The sequence below is a fragment of the Lactuca saligna genome, chromosome 4, assembly GCF_052625555.1.
Source record: "Lactuca saligna cultivar CGN05327 chromosome 4, ASM5262555v1, whole genome shotgun sequence".
Lineage (NCBI taxonomy): Eukaryota > Viridiplantae > Streptophyta > Magnoliopsida > Asterales > Asteraceae > Lactuca > Lactuca saligna.
In genome coordinates, this window is record NC_136420.1 from 41,579,266 (window position 1) to 41,597,638 (window position 18,373).

The following is an 18,373-nucleotide window of genomic DNA, read 5'->3' on the forward strand; positions in this document are numbered from 1 at the left end:
TAATGCAAGAAGGATGTTCCCAAGGAGCTGATTTCCTTTGGAATGGTCTGTAATGGTTGTTGTCAAGTCTTTTTGACTTTGTGCATAATCATTACAAGAGGATCAATGCATATAAGTTTAGAATCTAACACATTTCAGTAAATGACATGAATTTGGAATCCTTGCATTTGCAGTAAGGATTTGGGAGTGTGAAAACAGAATCATTGAAGTTGTGTTCAATGGATCTAGTTTACAAAGAAAAAGATCATAGACAAACATAGTATGCATACTTGGTGTGTGGCATGACTAGTGTTTAGAAAACATAGTGTACATGCTTGGAGCATGGGACAACTATTGTTTTAAATTCAAGAATAAAGTTGATAGCTGAAACAGTATACAATGAATAATGTGTAATCATATGGTGATAAATAAAAGGTGTTTTATTTATATTCATAAGTTCTGAGACCATATTGGATTCAATTATTATTGTGTTTCACTTTGCATGTTTTGACTTCCCGAATAAACTAGGTTATTCTTCCAGAATGACTAAGTTATTCAAACCATCCACAGTCGGTCATATGTTGGAAGTAGATATGAATTAAGACTGTCATGAGTTGGCTTTTAGAGGCCTAAGGTGTTGGACAAAGGGCTACAACACTCATGAGTGCTCATAAGTTCTGAGTATTGGATTCAACCCGCGCTCATTGGAATCACTTCATGGATTTTATCACGAGTGATCATGAGATGATAATATTTTATATTCTTCAAACCTAGAGATATGAGTTGTTACTATGAGTTGATACTACATTGATTGCACGAAAACGCATTTGGTAACTCGGTGCTGTAAAACGTGCCTTTGTGTATGATTCAACAAGTAGTAGAACAAGCCATATGAGTCGAAGTTTATCCATTCCTTTTACCTTCGGGATAAAAGTGATATCTGTGGGCCCCTCGATGATTTGATGATGACAAATGGAAGTGCTCGGCCGGGCCAGGACTGATTTGATTTGTTCAATTAGTCAGTCATCATAAATCGGAAATCGGGAAACAACAAATGGACAGAGAGAATGATTATAATCCATGTCTCAATCTATATGAAATCTAGAATGGAGGAATATATGATCCCTTATCTAATGGACAAGTCATTGACAAGGTCAGAGTTCATCTACAAGGTCAGAGTTCGACAGAAGATTTTGAGAGGTACGATTGCCAGTTGGTTCCTGAAGTCATACGGAATAATAGTTTTAGACTTATCCAAGTGGGAGACTATTGGATTAATGTCTAAGCCCATAACTATAATTTGTAAGACTTGACCCGACCCGGCATGGTCCATTTGGGTTGCATACCATCATGCACTTGGATAGACTATAATGAGAGAAATAAGACACTTATGGTTATTAATATATTATAAGTTCTAGTATATTAATAATAAGAATAATAAGATTATTTAATTAGTATTGATCAAGAATTAATCTAGGATTAATTAAGTGATCAAAAGAAGACTAATTAAATATATGGGTTGATTGTGTAAATCATCCATACTTATATAGTGGGCTAATGCTCCATGGATAATCAAGTTGGGCTAAAACCCATAGGATGGTCCATGGATGCTCCATGGTGTATTTGAACCCATGGATCCAAGGAAATGGAAAGCCATGACAATTAAAGATTTACCCTAATTGTAACACTATATAAAGATCTTATTCTTGACAAAATCGGCCACTAGTATCACACTAGAAAGTGAAGAAAAGGGCTAGCCGATTTCATGAAGTGTAGAACTCTCTCAAGTTATTCTAAGTGTTTTGATGATTGTGATTCCATTTGAGGCTTCCACACTATTGGGGCTAGGCACTCAAGCTTCATGAAGACTTTCTACATCAAAGAGGTATGTATTCTATCTTGTTACACTCATTGTTTTGTATGCTAGATTAGGATAATACCTTGGATGTTCTTATTTGCATATATAATAGAGAAAACATAGATCCAAAGTATTTAGGGTTGCATGTACACTTAGGAGTGTTAGAATGCTCAAAACCCAACAAGAGCATCGTAAGCCTCGGCTATAAGAGCTTGAGCTTTAAGATGGGTGAATGTTTCATCGATAATTACAAGCATCTCATGAAAGTTGTTGTTTGGAACATCAACAACATTCCAAGTGGCATGGATCAACTTGATAAGAACCTCTTGCATTATCATATTCATGGCATCCTTTTTACGAATCTCCTTTTCCAGTCTTTGAATTTTTTTTCATGGTGAACATGAGTTTGCTTGATGAAATTTATCGGTAGCATTGATCATGTCGTCATGGATCTTGAGCATGATTATAGTGGTGGAGATGTGGTGGTCGAGACGGTCATTGTACTTATGTTCGACTTCTTCAAGAGTGTGCTTGAATCGGAGAGAAATGAGTTGGTCGAGCTGATTGGCTCGGTCAATTTCCGAGGGAGCAGCCACTTGGATCTCAGAAAGAGATTTGAGAATGAGCTCTAGCTTGGAGTCAAGACCTATAAATTTTTTTTATCAAGCTTCGTTTCAAGACATGTAACATTTTCATCAAGGGAATCGACTTTGGTGATAGCGGAAGCAACATTATCTCGGAGTTCTAACAGGGAAAAAGGATCTGCAATGTTTTCATCTGAAGATCAAGTTTCCAAGGTTGAACTTTAAAATTTCCTTTCAACATCATCATCTTCATCATGTGATTTTGAGGGCTTGGATCCATTAACTGGATTATCTTGAGCTTTGGGAGAGGATGGCTTGTTTGCTTCAACATCTTCTTCTCCTTTGGATTCCTCGGAGGATGAGGAGAGACCGAAATCATAAATTGGTTTCGAAGAGGAGAGCTTCTGCAACAAACTGAAAGCAATAGGGATCGGAATGACACCGAAAGTTATGTTGTCATCTCTAAACATGAAATCGTCAGTGGGGGGGGGATTGAATGCTTCTTTATGTGTGAAATTCGGAGGCGCATCATCCGAAACGTTTGTGAATTCGAGAATGTCTCTTGAAGTAGTTTCTTTTGTACTTCCTCGGAAGGCTAGAAGGCCTGATCAGTTTCTTCATCGGAAGGAAAAGTAAATGGGAGATGACTTCGGAGAGCTCGCTGACGCATTGAAATAAGTGTAAATTGAACTTGTTTCCTAGTGATCTCTAGATGTTTTGTGTGATCCCTATCAACAAAATATATCCAAACATTGTCAAAAATAACCGATTGTCCTTTACCTGGAGCAGGTATCATACCAGTTGTGGCTTTCGAAGTAGGAGGGACTTTTCCAGCTTCGGAAACCTTGGAATTAGAGGCAGACGCCCTAAATTATGCTTATATACAAATGAGAGGGATTTCCAAATTAACTCATGGGTGTGCCCTAGGGGGCTCCAAGGGACTTTGTTCAATACCAGCATCATCTTTTTGAGAAGATAGGGGTAGATTATGTGCAGACTCCCCGTGAGTGTATGCGTGTGATATTGAAACTCTGAATGGTACTTTGGAAGAGTGGACGTGAGGGGTAGATATATATCCAGAGTCAGATCGAATGTCAGTCTGTGAATCGTATTGAAAGGACTCATACTACCGGAAGCATAAGACCCGTACGTGTATCAAGCAAGTCATGAGTTTTGATGGATGAATGGTTGAGTAGTGATGTGTTGGGGTATAATGTTATTTGCTGACATGCTTCGGTTTAATTTCGGTATGGTATATGATGTGCACAAATTATACCTATCTAGCTTTAAATTTATAAACCTAATTTCTTATCTACTAATGCACTTATAGGCAATGTACCTAGTCAATTTATAGTATAGTAAAGTGAGTTGGGTATCGAACACATGGAACAGATTCAATTTACTAAAATAATTACTAAATATTAATCTATAAGCAATAATGAAAGAATGGGTTTTTTCTGATTTTGCGAGTTCAGATTAACTGAAAACTAAACAAAGATTTTAACAAATAACGGTTGTTATCAAGATATTAAAAACACTTTCGTTTAGTTTTGAATCCACCTTTTTTCCTATGGTTAGTTCTTATTTATGGATTAATACAGTTGGTTACTAAATAGATATTATTAGCAATCTTGATTAGATCTAATATTTTCATCAATTCATGAACTACCATGTAATGATCATACACAAGCAAACACAAAATTGACTATTAAGAATTAGTGAGCTTTGTAAGATTTATCTAAACACAATCATGATCAAATTATGTTCTCTAACATAGATAAAGTTGATGCCTTTATTACCTAATCTAAGATTTGGTGAATCCTAGCTCTAATAGTTTAATGTTCAAAAGCTGCTAGGTAATCAAATTCATGAAATATAAATTGCTCATTCAATTACACTTAACCTAAATATAAGCAACAAAGATTAAAGCTTTATCATGCTAGGCATCAAAAATCAAACACAAGCTAAATCCAACTTCATATAATTTATAAAATAAGAAACTAACTCATGTTTTAAGGTTTCATATAACTAAATGAAAGTATACTAATTTAGCTACTCATGGTAGAAATAAAACACAAAAACACAATAGGAAAAAAGCTAAATATGATCAAACCGAATGTGTAATGTGTCATCTTGATTGGATCTTCAATTCTCTTTACTTTAACCGATCTCTGCTTCATTAGGTTGAATCTCGCAAGGTTATGGCTACTTATTTTGACTAACTCCATAATTATTAATCCAACCTCCCAAAGACGATATATAAAGGAGTATTTATATTTTCCATAAAATCATATCTCATGTCGTGAGCATCATGGTCTCACATTTGGAACAAAAACAAAAGTCGTCCGAAACTTTGTCTAGTTTCTGGAACATTTTGAATCTCGTCAATCAGAGTTATGAGTCACGATATATGGCCAAAATACTGACGAGGGGTCAAGCCGTCCAACAACTTCCTTTTGTATATTTTTCAGCTTGGGTCCTCTAACTTCCAGCTTTTATTTAGATTTGGCCCTTTTTCTTCAATAATATCCTTTTTGGCTGCAAAATGTAATTTAACTCAATAAGTACCAAATATCTTTGTATTTAACCAAAATATAGCTTAAAATGTATTAAAATAATGCCTAAAAATGTGTATAAATATGATAATATTAGTATGGCACTCGGGTTAGTTATAGCTTGTCCTCATGTTGCTAGTCTTTTGGTTATGGTTACTCTGGAAGAGGGTGAAATTGGTGCTTGTTCGGGCCCAAGTGGCCATGGCATTTTACACCTGAAAGGTACAAATCTGTACAAGTTCTGTGCTTCTGGTAGTACAAGCACATACTACCTTTCACACCTACCCGTAGTTGTCTCAGAGGATCATCACAATAGCCCTAACAGAACACTATAGGATAAGCATACATCTTATCCTCATTCCCTATATAATAGCTAGACATTCCTCAACTAGCCGGCTGCTCACACATAAACTCATCCATGAAATTTCCACCAACCCTGCAACACTCATGAATGCTAGTCATACATAACATTGGATCTTATAGACAGTCAAATACTTGATCCTACCCTAAGGCCACAACCAGAAAAGGAATAAGAAATAAGGCCAAGCCAAACATTCTCAGGCTATAAAATCTTAGTTATGTACAACTATGATGCATATACTAAGCAACTAGACTAATGATGTCAAGTCCATACAAGAAATAACCCTAGGCTATCAGGCATAATATATTAGGCAATTCTATCATGCAATTCCCGAAGATCCCTAGCCTACTACTAGCATGATGTTCTATCGTAAATATCATATCAAATAACAGTGTGGGTAACTTAGGGTATACTTTCTCGCTCTGAATGATCGTACACATCATATCCTTTCTCATTTACTTTTGAAAACAATTTCAAAACCATTTAAAATCTTTTTCAGTTCCCTAATTTGAGTATGGATTCACACGAATGTTCATCCAATTCTCTCAAACCAAGGCTCTGATACCAACTTGTAAGATTCCAAAATCATAAAAATTTAAAAAAATTCAGAGACACCCATTAACCATCATTGTTTACAAAAAATACATTGTTTCTAAAGTATTATTCAAAATCAAAGTTTCCCAAGACACAATAACAGAAACCAGGAAGATGTGCAAGATCACGCCTTTGATTTCCTACGATAATAAAAAAAAAACTGTAAGTCAAAGCATAGTAAGTTTCCCCAAAGTACCATCACACAACATAACAAACAAAGTACGCAAACATGAGCCTTCAGCCTGAATGGTCCACTTCGCAAGGCCTACAACTTATCTGGACCGCTCTCCGAGCCTTCGACATGACTGGATCGCCTTACATGGCCTACAACCTATCCATACTGATTACCGGGCCTTCTCCCTGACTAGACCGCCTCACGGGGCCTACAGCCTATCCGGCCTGCCCTGGGTATCTTGGCCTTCATCACAAAGCAGGACCACTTTAAACCCTCCCCAATATGTCGACATATGTAACAGAAAAATATAAACACAGAACCAGCAAATACAAATAATCATATTGATCTAGTAATCAATCATATACTAGCATAACACTATCCTATAACCAAGATACATAATCTAGTAGGCCAACATTGGTACCTTCGACCCATGGTACAGTGAGGAAAACTCACATCTCTGTCTGAACACAAGCTGGATAAATCTCTGCTCCAAAAACCAAATCTATCTGATACCTAATAATCAAGACATTATCCAATCTAAATTTAATATCAATCTACCCAAAATAGCCTTTGGTTAAAATTAGTCAACTCAACAAACCAATCGAGTCAACCCAATCGAGTTGACCCAGCCTCGTACGCCGGCCAATTCCATTAAACCCCCAAAATACCCAAAATTCCCTCAAAGGTCAGCTTGGTCAACCATGGTCAAAGTCAAATTCAAAGGTCAAGGTCAACAATCCATGTTGACCCAAATCGTCGAGTGCACCCACAAACTCGTCGAGTTTCTACAATACTTAGAAAGTTGGGGAAAACCCTAGCCAACTTGCCGAGTTGGCTGGAAAACTCGTCGAGTTTTCTTCAGCTTAACACATTCAGATGATTCTTCGATTCCATGGACTCTAATGCTCATATCTGAACTCCAAATGTGTCTAAAAGGATAAAGTTTCAAACTTTATCCTTTGGGGCTACTCCAAATGCTCAAAAACCCTCCCACAAGGCTTGAAAACTCAAAGGATTAACTATTAAGTCTAAAATCTTTGAGATCTGGAACCCAACTTTTCCAAAAGATATTCTAGCCTCAAAAACATCTCAAAGGTTGGTGCTTTATAGACATGCATGTCCCATGCATGTCTTGAACCAAAAATGTGTCAAAAGGGAAAATATAACCTAAACTCCATGCACGGCATCAATGCTTGGCTAAAGACCAAATCTAACCCACTATAAGATCACCTTAACCTGTAGATACATAAAGTTGCAAACTTTATGAAGTCCATCCTTTGTAATATCCAAGAATAAGGAGAAAAAGGGACAAAACTCAAAATCTAGCTACATAGATAGATAAAAATCGGATCTTGAATACTTACAACGGTCCAAAAGAGTGCCAAACTAAAGATTAGATCTTAGCATGCTAGATCCTTGCTTTCTTCTTCCAACTTCTTCTCTTTGCCCCAAAAGAACCACACTAAAACACAAAACGAGAGGGAGGGGTGATTAGGGTTCACTAGGGCCGCAAAAAGGATTTGGACATTGATAAAGGATCAACCCTAGGGACTTAAGGAGATTAAATAGGGGTGCAAAACCCAAAAATTTAGGGTTTCTCACCTAGCCGCCGACTCGTCGAGTTTTCCTCACCAACTCGTCGAGTTGGTCTAAAAAGATATGCGACCCAAAAGCCTTTCAGCCCGTCGAGTTGATGCCATCAACTCGCCGAGTTCCAAGGGGAACTTGCATTTTAAAGAATAAATCTCATACCTGAAAATCGGGATGTTACATCTTAACAAGCCCGGAGGGAGAAGAGATCACCTGTGCTCTCCGCATCGATTTTCACATTCGCAATATTCCACCACTTGCCGAGCTCGGTACGGCGAGTCATCGACCCATTGTTCGCCGAGTTAACTGAGCTCCTCGCCGATGTCATTATGTCCGGTCTTATAGCACAGAAGAGCTCTCATACAATAGACACGTTGAATTTTTTTTTAACGACGACATTCAAATTAGTTAAGTTGCACCATAAGCTAATACGTTTCTGTACATCTTTTGTCAAGTTATCAAACAATTAATTAAATTATATATCAAGTAAAATACTTTTTTATATTACATAAATAATAGTATTCTAAATACATGGATAATATTAAGTTGGGTCTAAATAATTTTTGTATTTCTGTATTTACTAAAACTTTTAAGAAAAACCATATAGTTACTTAAACAATTTGTTTATTTTTAAACCCTGAAATTTTAAATATTCGAAATTTCCTCTATAATAAATGAAAGTTTTTTTGTCATTTGTCACGTTCTCATTCAATTTATCAAATGTCATTTTGTGGTTATTTTGAATTAATTTTTTTTCACATTTAATTTTATGAGTTTCTCTATTTTATTAAATTCCGCATAATATATTAATGTAATAATTGCAATAAATGTGGTAATAAATTGATATCAATTTCATTAATAAACTTACTTTTTAATTTCAAAATTTTTAATATTAAAGTTTATTAGTTTTTTTTCTTTATTTAAATTATTTGTTTAAATTTAAAAGATAAAAAATATTTTCAGCTTATTATTATTATAAGATCTACTTCTACGATTCAATTTTTAAATTAGATTTAAACACATTTTGCATCTTTTTGAATGGGCATTCTTAATAGTTAAGAGTTGAAGAAATGATGTAGAATTGGATATCTAGATGTTTATCGGAAGCTTTTTTGAAGGCACCTTCCTTTTCCTTAGCTTGCAGTACAAAAGGGGGATAGTTACCTTATAAGGAAACCAATTTGATACTTATTAGTCAATAGTATTTTTTCAGTCCTCGAAGGATCATTTTGTCGACATTATCTTTATGTGCTCGAACTCAAATTTCTTATATGGTGGGGAGTTTAAATGTGCATACGTAAAGCTATAGGTCAAAGATGACGATTCAATTACATGCGAAACCCGTACACGGGTAAATTAAAAAAAAGTTAAATATTAAGATATAAATATTAAATATTTTTTAAAGTAATTTTTAAAATAAATATAAATAAAATTATGAATAAGTAACTAATTCAATCTATATCAATAAAAAAAAACTATTGACATATTTTAAATAATTGTGATGATTATTAATGTTTAAACATTAAGATTTTTTTTTAAGTAAAATTTCAAAATCACTGTGTAAACATATTGTAAATAATTGTTGTGAATTACAAAGTTCCAAAAACTTTTTTGAATACAACATTAGATTTCATATTGTTAAGTTTATCATCATTGTTTAAAATTAATATTTTTAATTCATCTCTTAGCTATAGACAATACAACATATAATTTTTTTCAATGAACTATCTCAAAAATAACCCTACCTTCAATAATGTTTGTCTTTTGACTATTGTTTATTGTCATCACAAACATATCGTAAACAAAACCTTTTATCTAAATAAGGATAATAGTTCATAACCATACACTTTCCAAATTACATGGTATCAATGCCACTTTGTCTTAATGTAGATTCATGAATAATAATAGTAACATATGTTTTGAGGACCATTAATATTTGTTTTTGTTAATAGTTCACAACTATACATTTTCCAAATTACATGGCATCTAATAGTTTATTAATTTTTTAATGGAATTTAATATAATGTTATTAGTTTTCTTTTAGCGACTGTTCACGAATGTAGGAGGTTGTTTCTTTTCAGAAAATAATTTCATTTACCCCATTAGTTTCCTTTTCAAATACAAATCATTAATATTTCAAGAAATATATGTTTTCTTCTTGGTAATTCAAACTTTCTTGAATCAGAGAAGATTGTAAAGATGTTCCATTAATTGAAAAAATGAAGCTAGAACATTACAATATAACAAATGCTAATTACCACTGACTATCAGCTAACTAACTCCATTATTTACAATTTACACCCTCATGCTATCTAGGAATAATAAAAAAACAATTATCAAACAGTAATTATTCCAATGTCCCCCCTCAAGTTAGAGAGTGATTAACTCCCAACTTGCTAAGAATACTATAATGACTTTTACTTGGTAAACCCTTTGTAAACATATCGACAAGCTGTTCGGTAGTAGGAACATGATGTAAAGATATTAATCCTTCTTGCAACTTTTCCCTTACAAAATGACAATCCAATTCTACATGTTTTGTCCTCTCGTGGAACACTAGATTTCGAGCAATATAAATTGAAGCTTGATTATCACATTTGACTGGTATTGGAAGAACATTTGGAACAGAAAGTTCATGAAGGAGTCTGGATAACCAAGCTAATTCAGTTGTAACTCGTCTCATACTTCTATATTCTGCTTCAGCTGAACTTAAAGAAACAGATACTTGTTTCTTTGACTTCCATGAGACAGGACTTCCTCCAAGCATCACAAAAAAACCACTGACACTTCTTCTTGAATGTGGGCATGCAGCCCAATCAGAATCGCAATATGCTTGGAGGGTAAAATCATCTTTTTTATTAAAAAAACAATCCTAGAGCTGGATCATTATTGATATAACGTAGAGTATGCAAAGCAGCCTCCATATGTGGAACTCTAGGATCAGCCATAAATTGGCTCAAATTTTGAACTGTAAATGCAAGGTCTGGTCTTGTATTTGTTAGAAAATTCAACTTTCCAACAAGCCTTTTGTAACTCTCTTTATCTAAAAGAGAGGCACCTTCATTAATTGTAAGCTTTCCAGTTGAAGGAAGGGGACATATTGATTTTCCAGAACAATTAAATTCTTTCCACAAATCTTGAGCAAACTTTCTTTGTGTTAACACTACTCCAGAAGGTACATAAAGAACTTCAATTCCCAAAAAGAATTTAAGGAGTCCTAAATCCTTAATTTTAAATCTTTCATCAAGAAAAGATTTCAACCGACATACTTCTTCATTATTATTCCCAATCACCATGATGTCATCAACATACACAACCACATATGTAACAAAAGTCCCCATAGATTTGTAGAACAAAGAATAATCATTCTTGGAATGTTGATATCCCTTGTCTTTCAAGACAGATGACAATTTGGCATACCATTGTCTGGATGCCTGCTTCAAACCATATAATGATTTCTGCAATTTACATACTTGATTTGGCTTTGAAACTTCTAGACCAGGTGGCAATTGCATATAGATTTCTTCATCTAATTCTCCATGAAAAATGCATTATTCACATCCAATTGATGCATTTTCCAGTCATATTTAACAGCAGTAGCAATTAAAGCACGAATAGTTGTCCTTTTGACAACCGAAGAAAAGGTTTCAGTATAATCAACACCAGCTTTTTGCGTATAACCTTTGACAACTAATCGTCTATTACATCTTTCAACCTCTCCATTAGCTTTGTATTTTATTTTATATACCCATCTGCAATTAATTGGTTTCTTCCCTTTAGGAAGATCTGTAATAATCCAAGTTTTATTGGCTTCCAAAGCTTCAAACCCCTTATTCATGGCTTCTCTCCATTCTTCATGTTGAACTGCTTCTTCATAACTGGATGGTTCAAACAAAACATCCATATGTTTGATAAGATCTTTACTTTCAGAATTGAGAGTAGAAAAACAAACTGAACTTGAAGACAATACATATGTGATAGTATGTGGACAATTTTCAATTGCACTTCCACATATGTAATCTTGAAATTTTGTTGGAGCATGTGAAACTCTTTCAGATCTTCTAAGAATAGGAGGAGAGGGGGTTGAAGAGCTTGAAGAAGATGATGTTAAATGTGATAGTACTGAAGGAGATGATTGATTTTGTAATGATGAATTTGTTGAAGGTGATAGAATATAGCACCTGGTTCTTGGTACGTGTTCTCGGCGAGTAGGCCCTGTCTGGACAAAAACCCTAACCCGAGGGTTTGCACCCTATTTAAACACCTTAACTTGGCCTCCTTCGTCCCATTTGCTCCCAGAAGACCCCCATAGCAAACCCTAACCGCTATTGAAGCAATCTAAGGCATTTGGAGTAATTTTGGTGCTTTTGTGACCCAAGGAAAGAAGGAAAAGCTTGAAGGATCAAGAGGAGGCTAGAAGGATCCGATTTTGAGCATCATTTGCAGTCTTCAGAAGGTATAAAGTCTATACCTTGTTTGTTCTTTTGATAGATCCCATTTTATGGAGTTTTAGGGCTTTTCTAAGCCATTTTGGTCACCAGCCATGATTGCAAGCATGGTTAGGAGTTGATGTTTCAGATCTAGGTCCTTAGAGGGGTTGCAAGGCAGAAAGGAGTGGTTTTTGCACTCAAAGAAGGCCCCATGCATTGTAAGAGATTGTTTTAGGTCCTTTTGAGCTCAAAGTCCCATGCATGCACGTAAAGTTTGTAACTTTACGTGCTAGATCGATTGTAGAAGCTTAGATCTACCTTTTGATCAAGGGTTGTACGTCAGGAATCGAAGATTTAGTGAGTGGATGTGACCAACTTGACGAGTCCATCCTTGAACTCGGCGAGTCCAAGGTTTTTTTCCCATATCAGTTGAGGGTTATAAGGACCTAGTTGAGTGTGGAAAGGTTCTAGGGAATCCCGGGGGAGTGACTCAATGTTCTGGACTAAGCTATTGTTCTGAAAGTTCATAGGACTCGGCGAGTGCATGAGCAGACTCGACGAGTCCAAGACAATCTTCTTATGGATGAGGATGAACGCGACAAGTTGTTCATACAAATCGGCGAGTCAGATGAGGATTCATTCGATGTTCATTTAGAAGGAAAACTCGTCGAGTCATCGCCTAACTTGACGAGTAGAGACGGGTATAAGGACAAATGGAAGGATAGGGACTCAGCGAGTAGGAAAGCCAACTCGGCGAGTCAGGTCAAATAGAAGTTGATGTGACATCCCCATTTTCACGGCCAGAAAAGACCGATTTTGTTTATGCTTTATAAAAATCAGAGTTCTTTTAATAAAAATGTTGCGAAATTTGTTCCCAGAAAAACATGATAAATACGTTATTAAAACATTTTCGGAGAAACGTATTTTATTCATTTCAAAATGTTTGGGATGTCATCGTTAATACAGAAACATAAGCATAAACAGAACTTACATTTATTTACACTAGTGATCTACATCTCTTTAAATCTCTCAGTGTAAAGTGACTTCATATTAACACCTGTGATATAAATAAACTGAGTGGGTCAGGCTGGGAAACCTGGTGAGTACATAGGGTTTTCAACCCACAATAATATAATTATTATGTTTAAACAATCAAGCAATTAAACCCAATTACCCATCCCCATTATCTTCTTTACTCTTAAGGATCTACCCTAAGAATCAACTATTTCTCGTTCATTCATTCCTAAGGATTATCCTAAGGAATCGACACAAAGTCCATCATAGCCACGGTTTACACAACGGGCACTAAATCTGCATAGTCGCCAGGGTTTAGGCATCAAGTCTGCATGATCACCAAGGTTTAGGTATCAAGTTTGCATGATCACCAGGGTTTAGGCATCAAGTCTGCATGCTCACCAAGGTTTAGAGTACACCGAGTGAACACATTGTTCACAACACCTACAAGTTGCGAGCCTGCTAGTGTTCCACTGACTGTCTAGAATAGTCTGTGGTTATCATCCATACTCTGCTAAATGACGGGGCCATCATTTGGGAAAAAGGCTTCTCACATTATCCACCTCTCACCCTCACCTCGTGGTCTATAACACCTCTCAACTCATCATTCAACTCATATTCCATCTATTATATCTACCCATGTTTACCCCAACATTATCGTAGATATAAAATACATATACAATTTAAATCATTTAAAACATGTATAAAATCTTTCATCAGCATAGACAACAAGTATTCAGACAATATGCACACATAGCACGTAATTTATAATAAAATACTTCATATCTATGTGTAAGATGAAAGGGACTATGCACTCACCTGAAAGGTGGTGACTCAACACTCGGACAGCGCTTCGCTACTCTCAAAACAATTTTCTTCGATAAAACCTAGTATTAACACCACTAGGGTTTAGTCTACCGATATCCGCGACAAATTAATAGTCTGACTATTATTATTATTATATAAGGGTTAAATAACACTCAATATAACTCATAATAATAGCCCAAATAATTATTTTAAGGTCCTAATAATGTTATTATAATTAATTAGAAGCTATATTAAAACTAGCGTAGGCGTAGCTCACTTACAGCGGGTTTTTCGCAAAACTGGGCTTCGCTGGAGCAACGTTCCCGAGCCGAAAGGCTCTTTTCTCGGAGCCGTCGGGTGCTCCGGGGCTTCCGCCTCGTGCTAGGCAGTTACCTAGGCTTTGGGGGGTTAGGGAGGCTTAGAGAGAGAGTTTAGAGAGAAAAAGAATGGTTTGAAGGTGTGAGAATGAATGGAACCCGACACCTCTATTTATAGTGGAAAAATCTGATGGACTCGCCGAGTCTGAGTCATGACTCGCCGATTTGGTACATGTGGCAACCTTGTGGTGGTGCCACGTGTCCAATTCTGGTGGTGCCACGTCACCCCCTATCGCGTATCAGCCTTCAAACTTAGAAAAATCATAACTTTCGCATACGAGCTCCGTTTTCGACGTTCTTTATATCGACGCGTAGGTAAAATCAAGATCTACAACTTTGGTTTAGACTCCGTTGGCTAATTCTCGACCGATCTCAAATTTAACAGTAAGAGGCGTTTAGACTGTTAAATGACCGCGAAGAATTCATAACTCCTTCATACGGACTACGTTTTCGTCTGTCTTTTTACCGTTGAGTTCCTATTAAGGAGATCTTCAACTCTCATTTAGGTCGCGTAAACCAAAAACCGCTTGAACTAAAATTCGAGTTTCGGGCTGTACACTGCTAAGCCGAATCTTAGAAAAATCATAACTTCCTCATACGAAGTCAGATTTGGGCGTTCTTTTTATCGATGCTCTTAGTTTAAAACATTCTACAAATTTCATTTAGATCACTAAGGCTAAAAAGTCCTCCATCGTAAATTCACTATTTACACTTCCCGGTGCCGTGCCGGTTCCGTCGCAAAACTTCGACGGGCCATAACTTCTTCGTTATAACTCGGATTTCGGCGTTCTTTATATGTACGGAAACCTTGTGACATATTCTAAAACTTGGTTAAGATTATTTATGCTAAATAATATTTTGTCGAAAAGTCATTTTCGACCCCAATTGTCTCTAAATTGACTAGCCCGGACCTGCGGGCGTTACAGTTGACTTTGACTTGGTCAGGGGTAAATTGGTCATTTCACCCTATGAACAGTTAGCAGTGTTTGACTAAGTGTTTTGTGGGGATTATAGCCGGAGGATTTCCGGAGCAGCAGTGGCAGCAATCAGAGGATTCCCGCGCAGATCAGCAGCTACTACGAGGTGAGTTACTTTCCAGTAGCGGTGGATCTACGGCCACAATCCCGACCCACCAGTATGAGTTAAATGATTAGATGATTGTCTTTTTGATATCATCTAGGTTTGCTGCTACCTGACATGTTATATGCTGGCATGATATGTTATATGTGATAGTAGTAAAGTTCGGTTGTTAGTATCGAAGGGTAGGTCAGACACCCCAGTTATGTTTGATAATATGTGCTGATACGTTTATATGATGGCATGATATGTTATATGTGATAGCGGTAGTAGGAGGGGTATAGTCCCCAAGTTCGGTTGTTAGGACCGAAGGGTAGTTCGGACACCCCAGATATGTCTGATAGTATGTTTATGTTATGATATATGTAATAGTAGCAGTAAGGGGTTGAATAGTCCCCGAGGGTCGGTTGTTAGGACCGACGGGTAGGTCACACCCCAGAATGGCTTGACATGGGTAGGACGGCACCCCAGAATAGCCGCATGGGTTGGTCGGCACCCCAAAATTGTCGTACCAGGTAGGTCGGGCACGCCAGAATTGCCCGACAGTGTGTATGCTATATGATTGCCTGGTTTGTGGTGTGCTGGGGGAACTCACTAAGCTTCGTGCTTACAGTTTACAATTTTGGTTTCAGGTGCCTCTTCAACGAAGGGGAAGGAGTTGGCACGGTAGCGGCACATCATACACACACTCTTTGTTTTCCGCACTACGAGTTATTCTCGGATTTGTACTCTGATATTATTATGTTTTCACGATTCGGTTTTCAGAAATGAGATATGTTTTATTAAATGATATGATCGGATGATATTTTGTTACAAATGTTTTGTAAATCACTTAATAAAAAAATGAAATTTTTGGACGTGAAAATTGGGTCATTACATTGAAAATGACCTTGAGGGGTAAAATCAAAATCATTAAGATCAAAATGATTTTGAGGGGTAAAAATGGAAATGGGCTGATTATTCATGATTCTTGAGTGGTATGGAAAAATATTTTCATGGAAGTGAACATCCCTTGAAATTACCACCTTATGAGAATTCAAATCCTAAAGTTTGTATCCTTTCTTCCCAAAAGGGTATCCTATGAACACACATGACATTGCTCTTGGTTGAAATTTGTCCCTGTTTTCCTTGAGGGTATTAACAAAACATAAACAACCAAAATCTTTCAAATTTGAATAAGTGGGATCTATGCCATATAATAATGAAAAAAAAGGAGATTTTCCTTCAAGGATTCTGGATGGAAATCTATTAATCAAATATGTTGCTGTAAGGACACAAACACCGCAAAATTTTAATGGAAGATTGGATTGAAACATGACAACTCTTGCAGTTTCCAAAAGATGTTTATGTTTTCTTTCACCTACTCCATTTTGTTGTGGAGATCTTCTACATGTTTGTTTGATGTATTATTCCCTTTTCTTGTAAGAAATCAACCCCTTCTTTTCTTGATCCAAGTTCAAAAGCATTATTAAGATCTCAAAATCTTTATTCGTTTTTCAAATTGATTCTCAACCATTGCTATAAATCCTTTAAGAACTTGAAAATCATTACTCTTTGTACTTAAAAGACGAGTCCATGTGGATCTTGTGAAATCATCAACTAATGTTAAGAAGTAAGATTGTCCATTATATGTTTTGGTGTTGTATGGACCCCATGTATCAACATGAATCTAATCAAATGATGCTAAAGTATGAATGGAACTTTGTTTAAAAGGAAGTTTGTGTTGTCTAGCCTTTAGACATACATCACAAACAAATTCATCATTAAAAAGATTAGAACTAAGAAAACTCAAGGTTTTAAGTTTGTACAATGGTAAATGACTAAGACGTTTGTGCCATAATGAAACAACATCATCACTAGACACAACATTACAAAGAGACTGAACAAAGAACATATAGGAATTTGAATGTTTTGAATCAGAAGCAATAGAAAAAGCAGTGCTATTATTTCCTTGAGATCTTGACTTGAAGAGGTAAAGACCAGATTGATATCTACCAAGAACCAAATGCCTCTTCATAGAAGGGCCCTGCAATAAGAAGCAATATTGTTAGGAATACACAACAAAAGATTTGAACTGTTTGCATAACCTTCCAATAGAAAGAAGATTATATTGAAATATAGGCACATATAACACATTTGTTAGAACTACATTATCAGTGATGAATGTATTTCCAACTTCAAAAGCATATGTTTTATGGCCATTTGGAAGAGTGATAGAATGAGGACGATCAAGTTTTCTGATATGAAACAAAAAAGACTTATCATGGCACATATGACTACTAGCACCATAATCAATGATCCAAGTGGAAGTTGAAGTGGTTAAGAAATGACAATCAACAGGAGCTTTATATGTAGAATGAGTATTACCAGCAAAATTGGTGCTAGAAGAATTCCCAATGTCTTGAGAATATGTAACTCCATTCTTGTCAATAGAATTACCTCCATTCTTTACAGCATTCATCATAGACATTAATTGTTGAAACTGACCACTTAGTTGTTGATATTGATTATTAATCAAATTTATTTTAGAATAGTCATTATTCCAGCAGTGTTGTTCATGGAGAAGTTAGGATCGACTTCATTGGCATTAGCAGCAATGGTTTTGCCTTTTGTGAACTTCAATTCTTTTGGAAAGCCAATAAAATGAAAGCATTTATTGACACTGTGTCCAGACTTTTTGCAATGAGTGCAAACAAGATTCTTCTTGTTATCATAATTTCCTTTTGAAAAATTGCTTCCATTCTTTACAATCATTGAAGCAGATTCAGATATGAAAATTGAGGAAGATTGTACCTCACGTTGTTTTTCATATTGAATTAAAAGAGCGTAAGCTTAAGCAACAGTGGGAAGGAATTTCATCATGAGAATACTACCTCGTGTGGCTGTGTATTCATTGTTTAGGCCCATAAGAAATTTGATTAGTCTCTAATTTTGCTCCAGATCATGAATTTTATGAGCAGCACCACATGTAC

The 18,373-nt window shown here is 36.0% G+C and overlaps 1 protein-coding gene across 1 annotated transcript; it reads right to left on the bottom strand.

Moving 5' to 3' along the window:
- Positions 1-11,225: 11,225 nt before the first annotated feature.
- Positions 11,226-11,600, bottom strand: LOC145039519 (putative mitochondrial protein AtMg00820). The gene has a single exon (XM_078987560.1). It carries the CDS (start codon positions 11,598-11,600, stop codon positions 11,226-11,228), a length of 375 nt encoding a protein of 124 aa, XP_078843686.1.
- Positions 11,601-18,373: the final 6,773 nt, after the last annotated feature.

What these genes read in the sequence shown, in the direction of transcription:
- LOC145039519 (XM_078987560.1), bottom strand. Translation starts at nt 11,600, where the DNA reads ATGGATGTTTTGTTTGAACCATCCAGTTATGAAGAAGCAGTTCAACAT.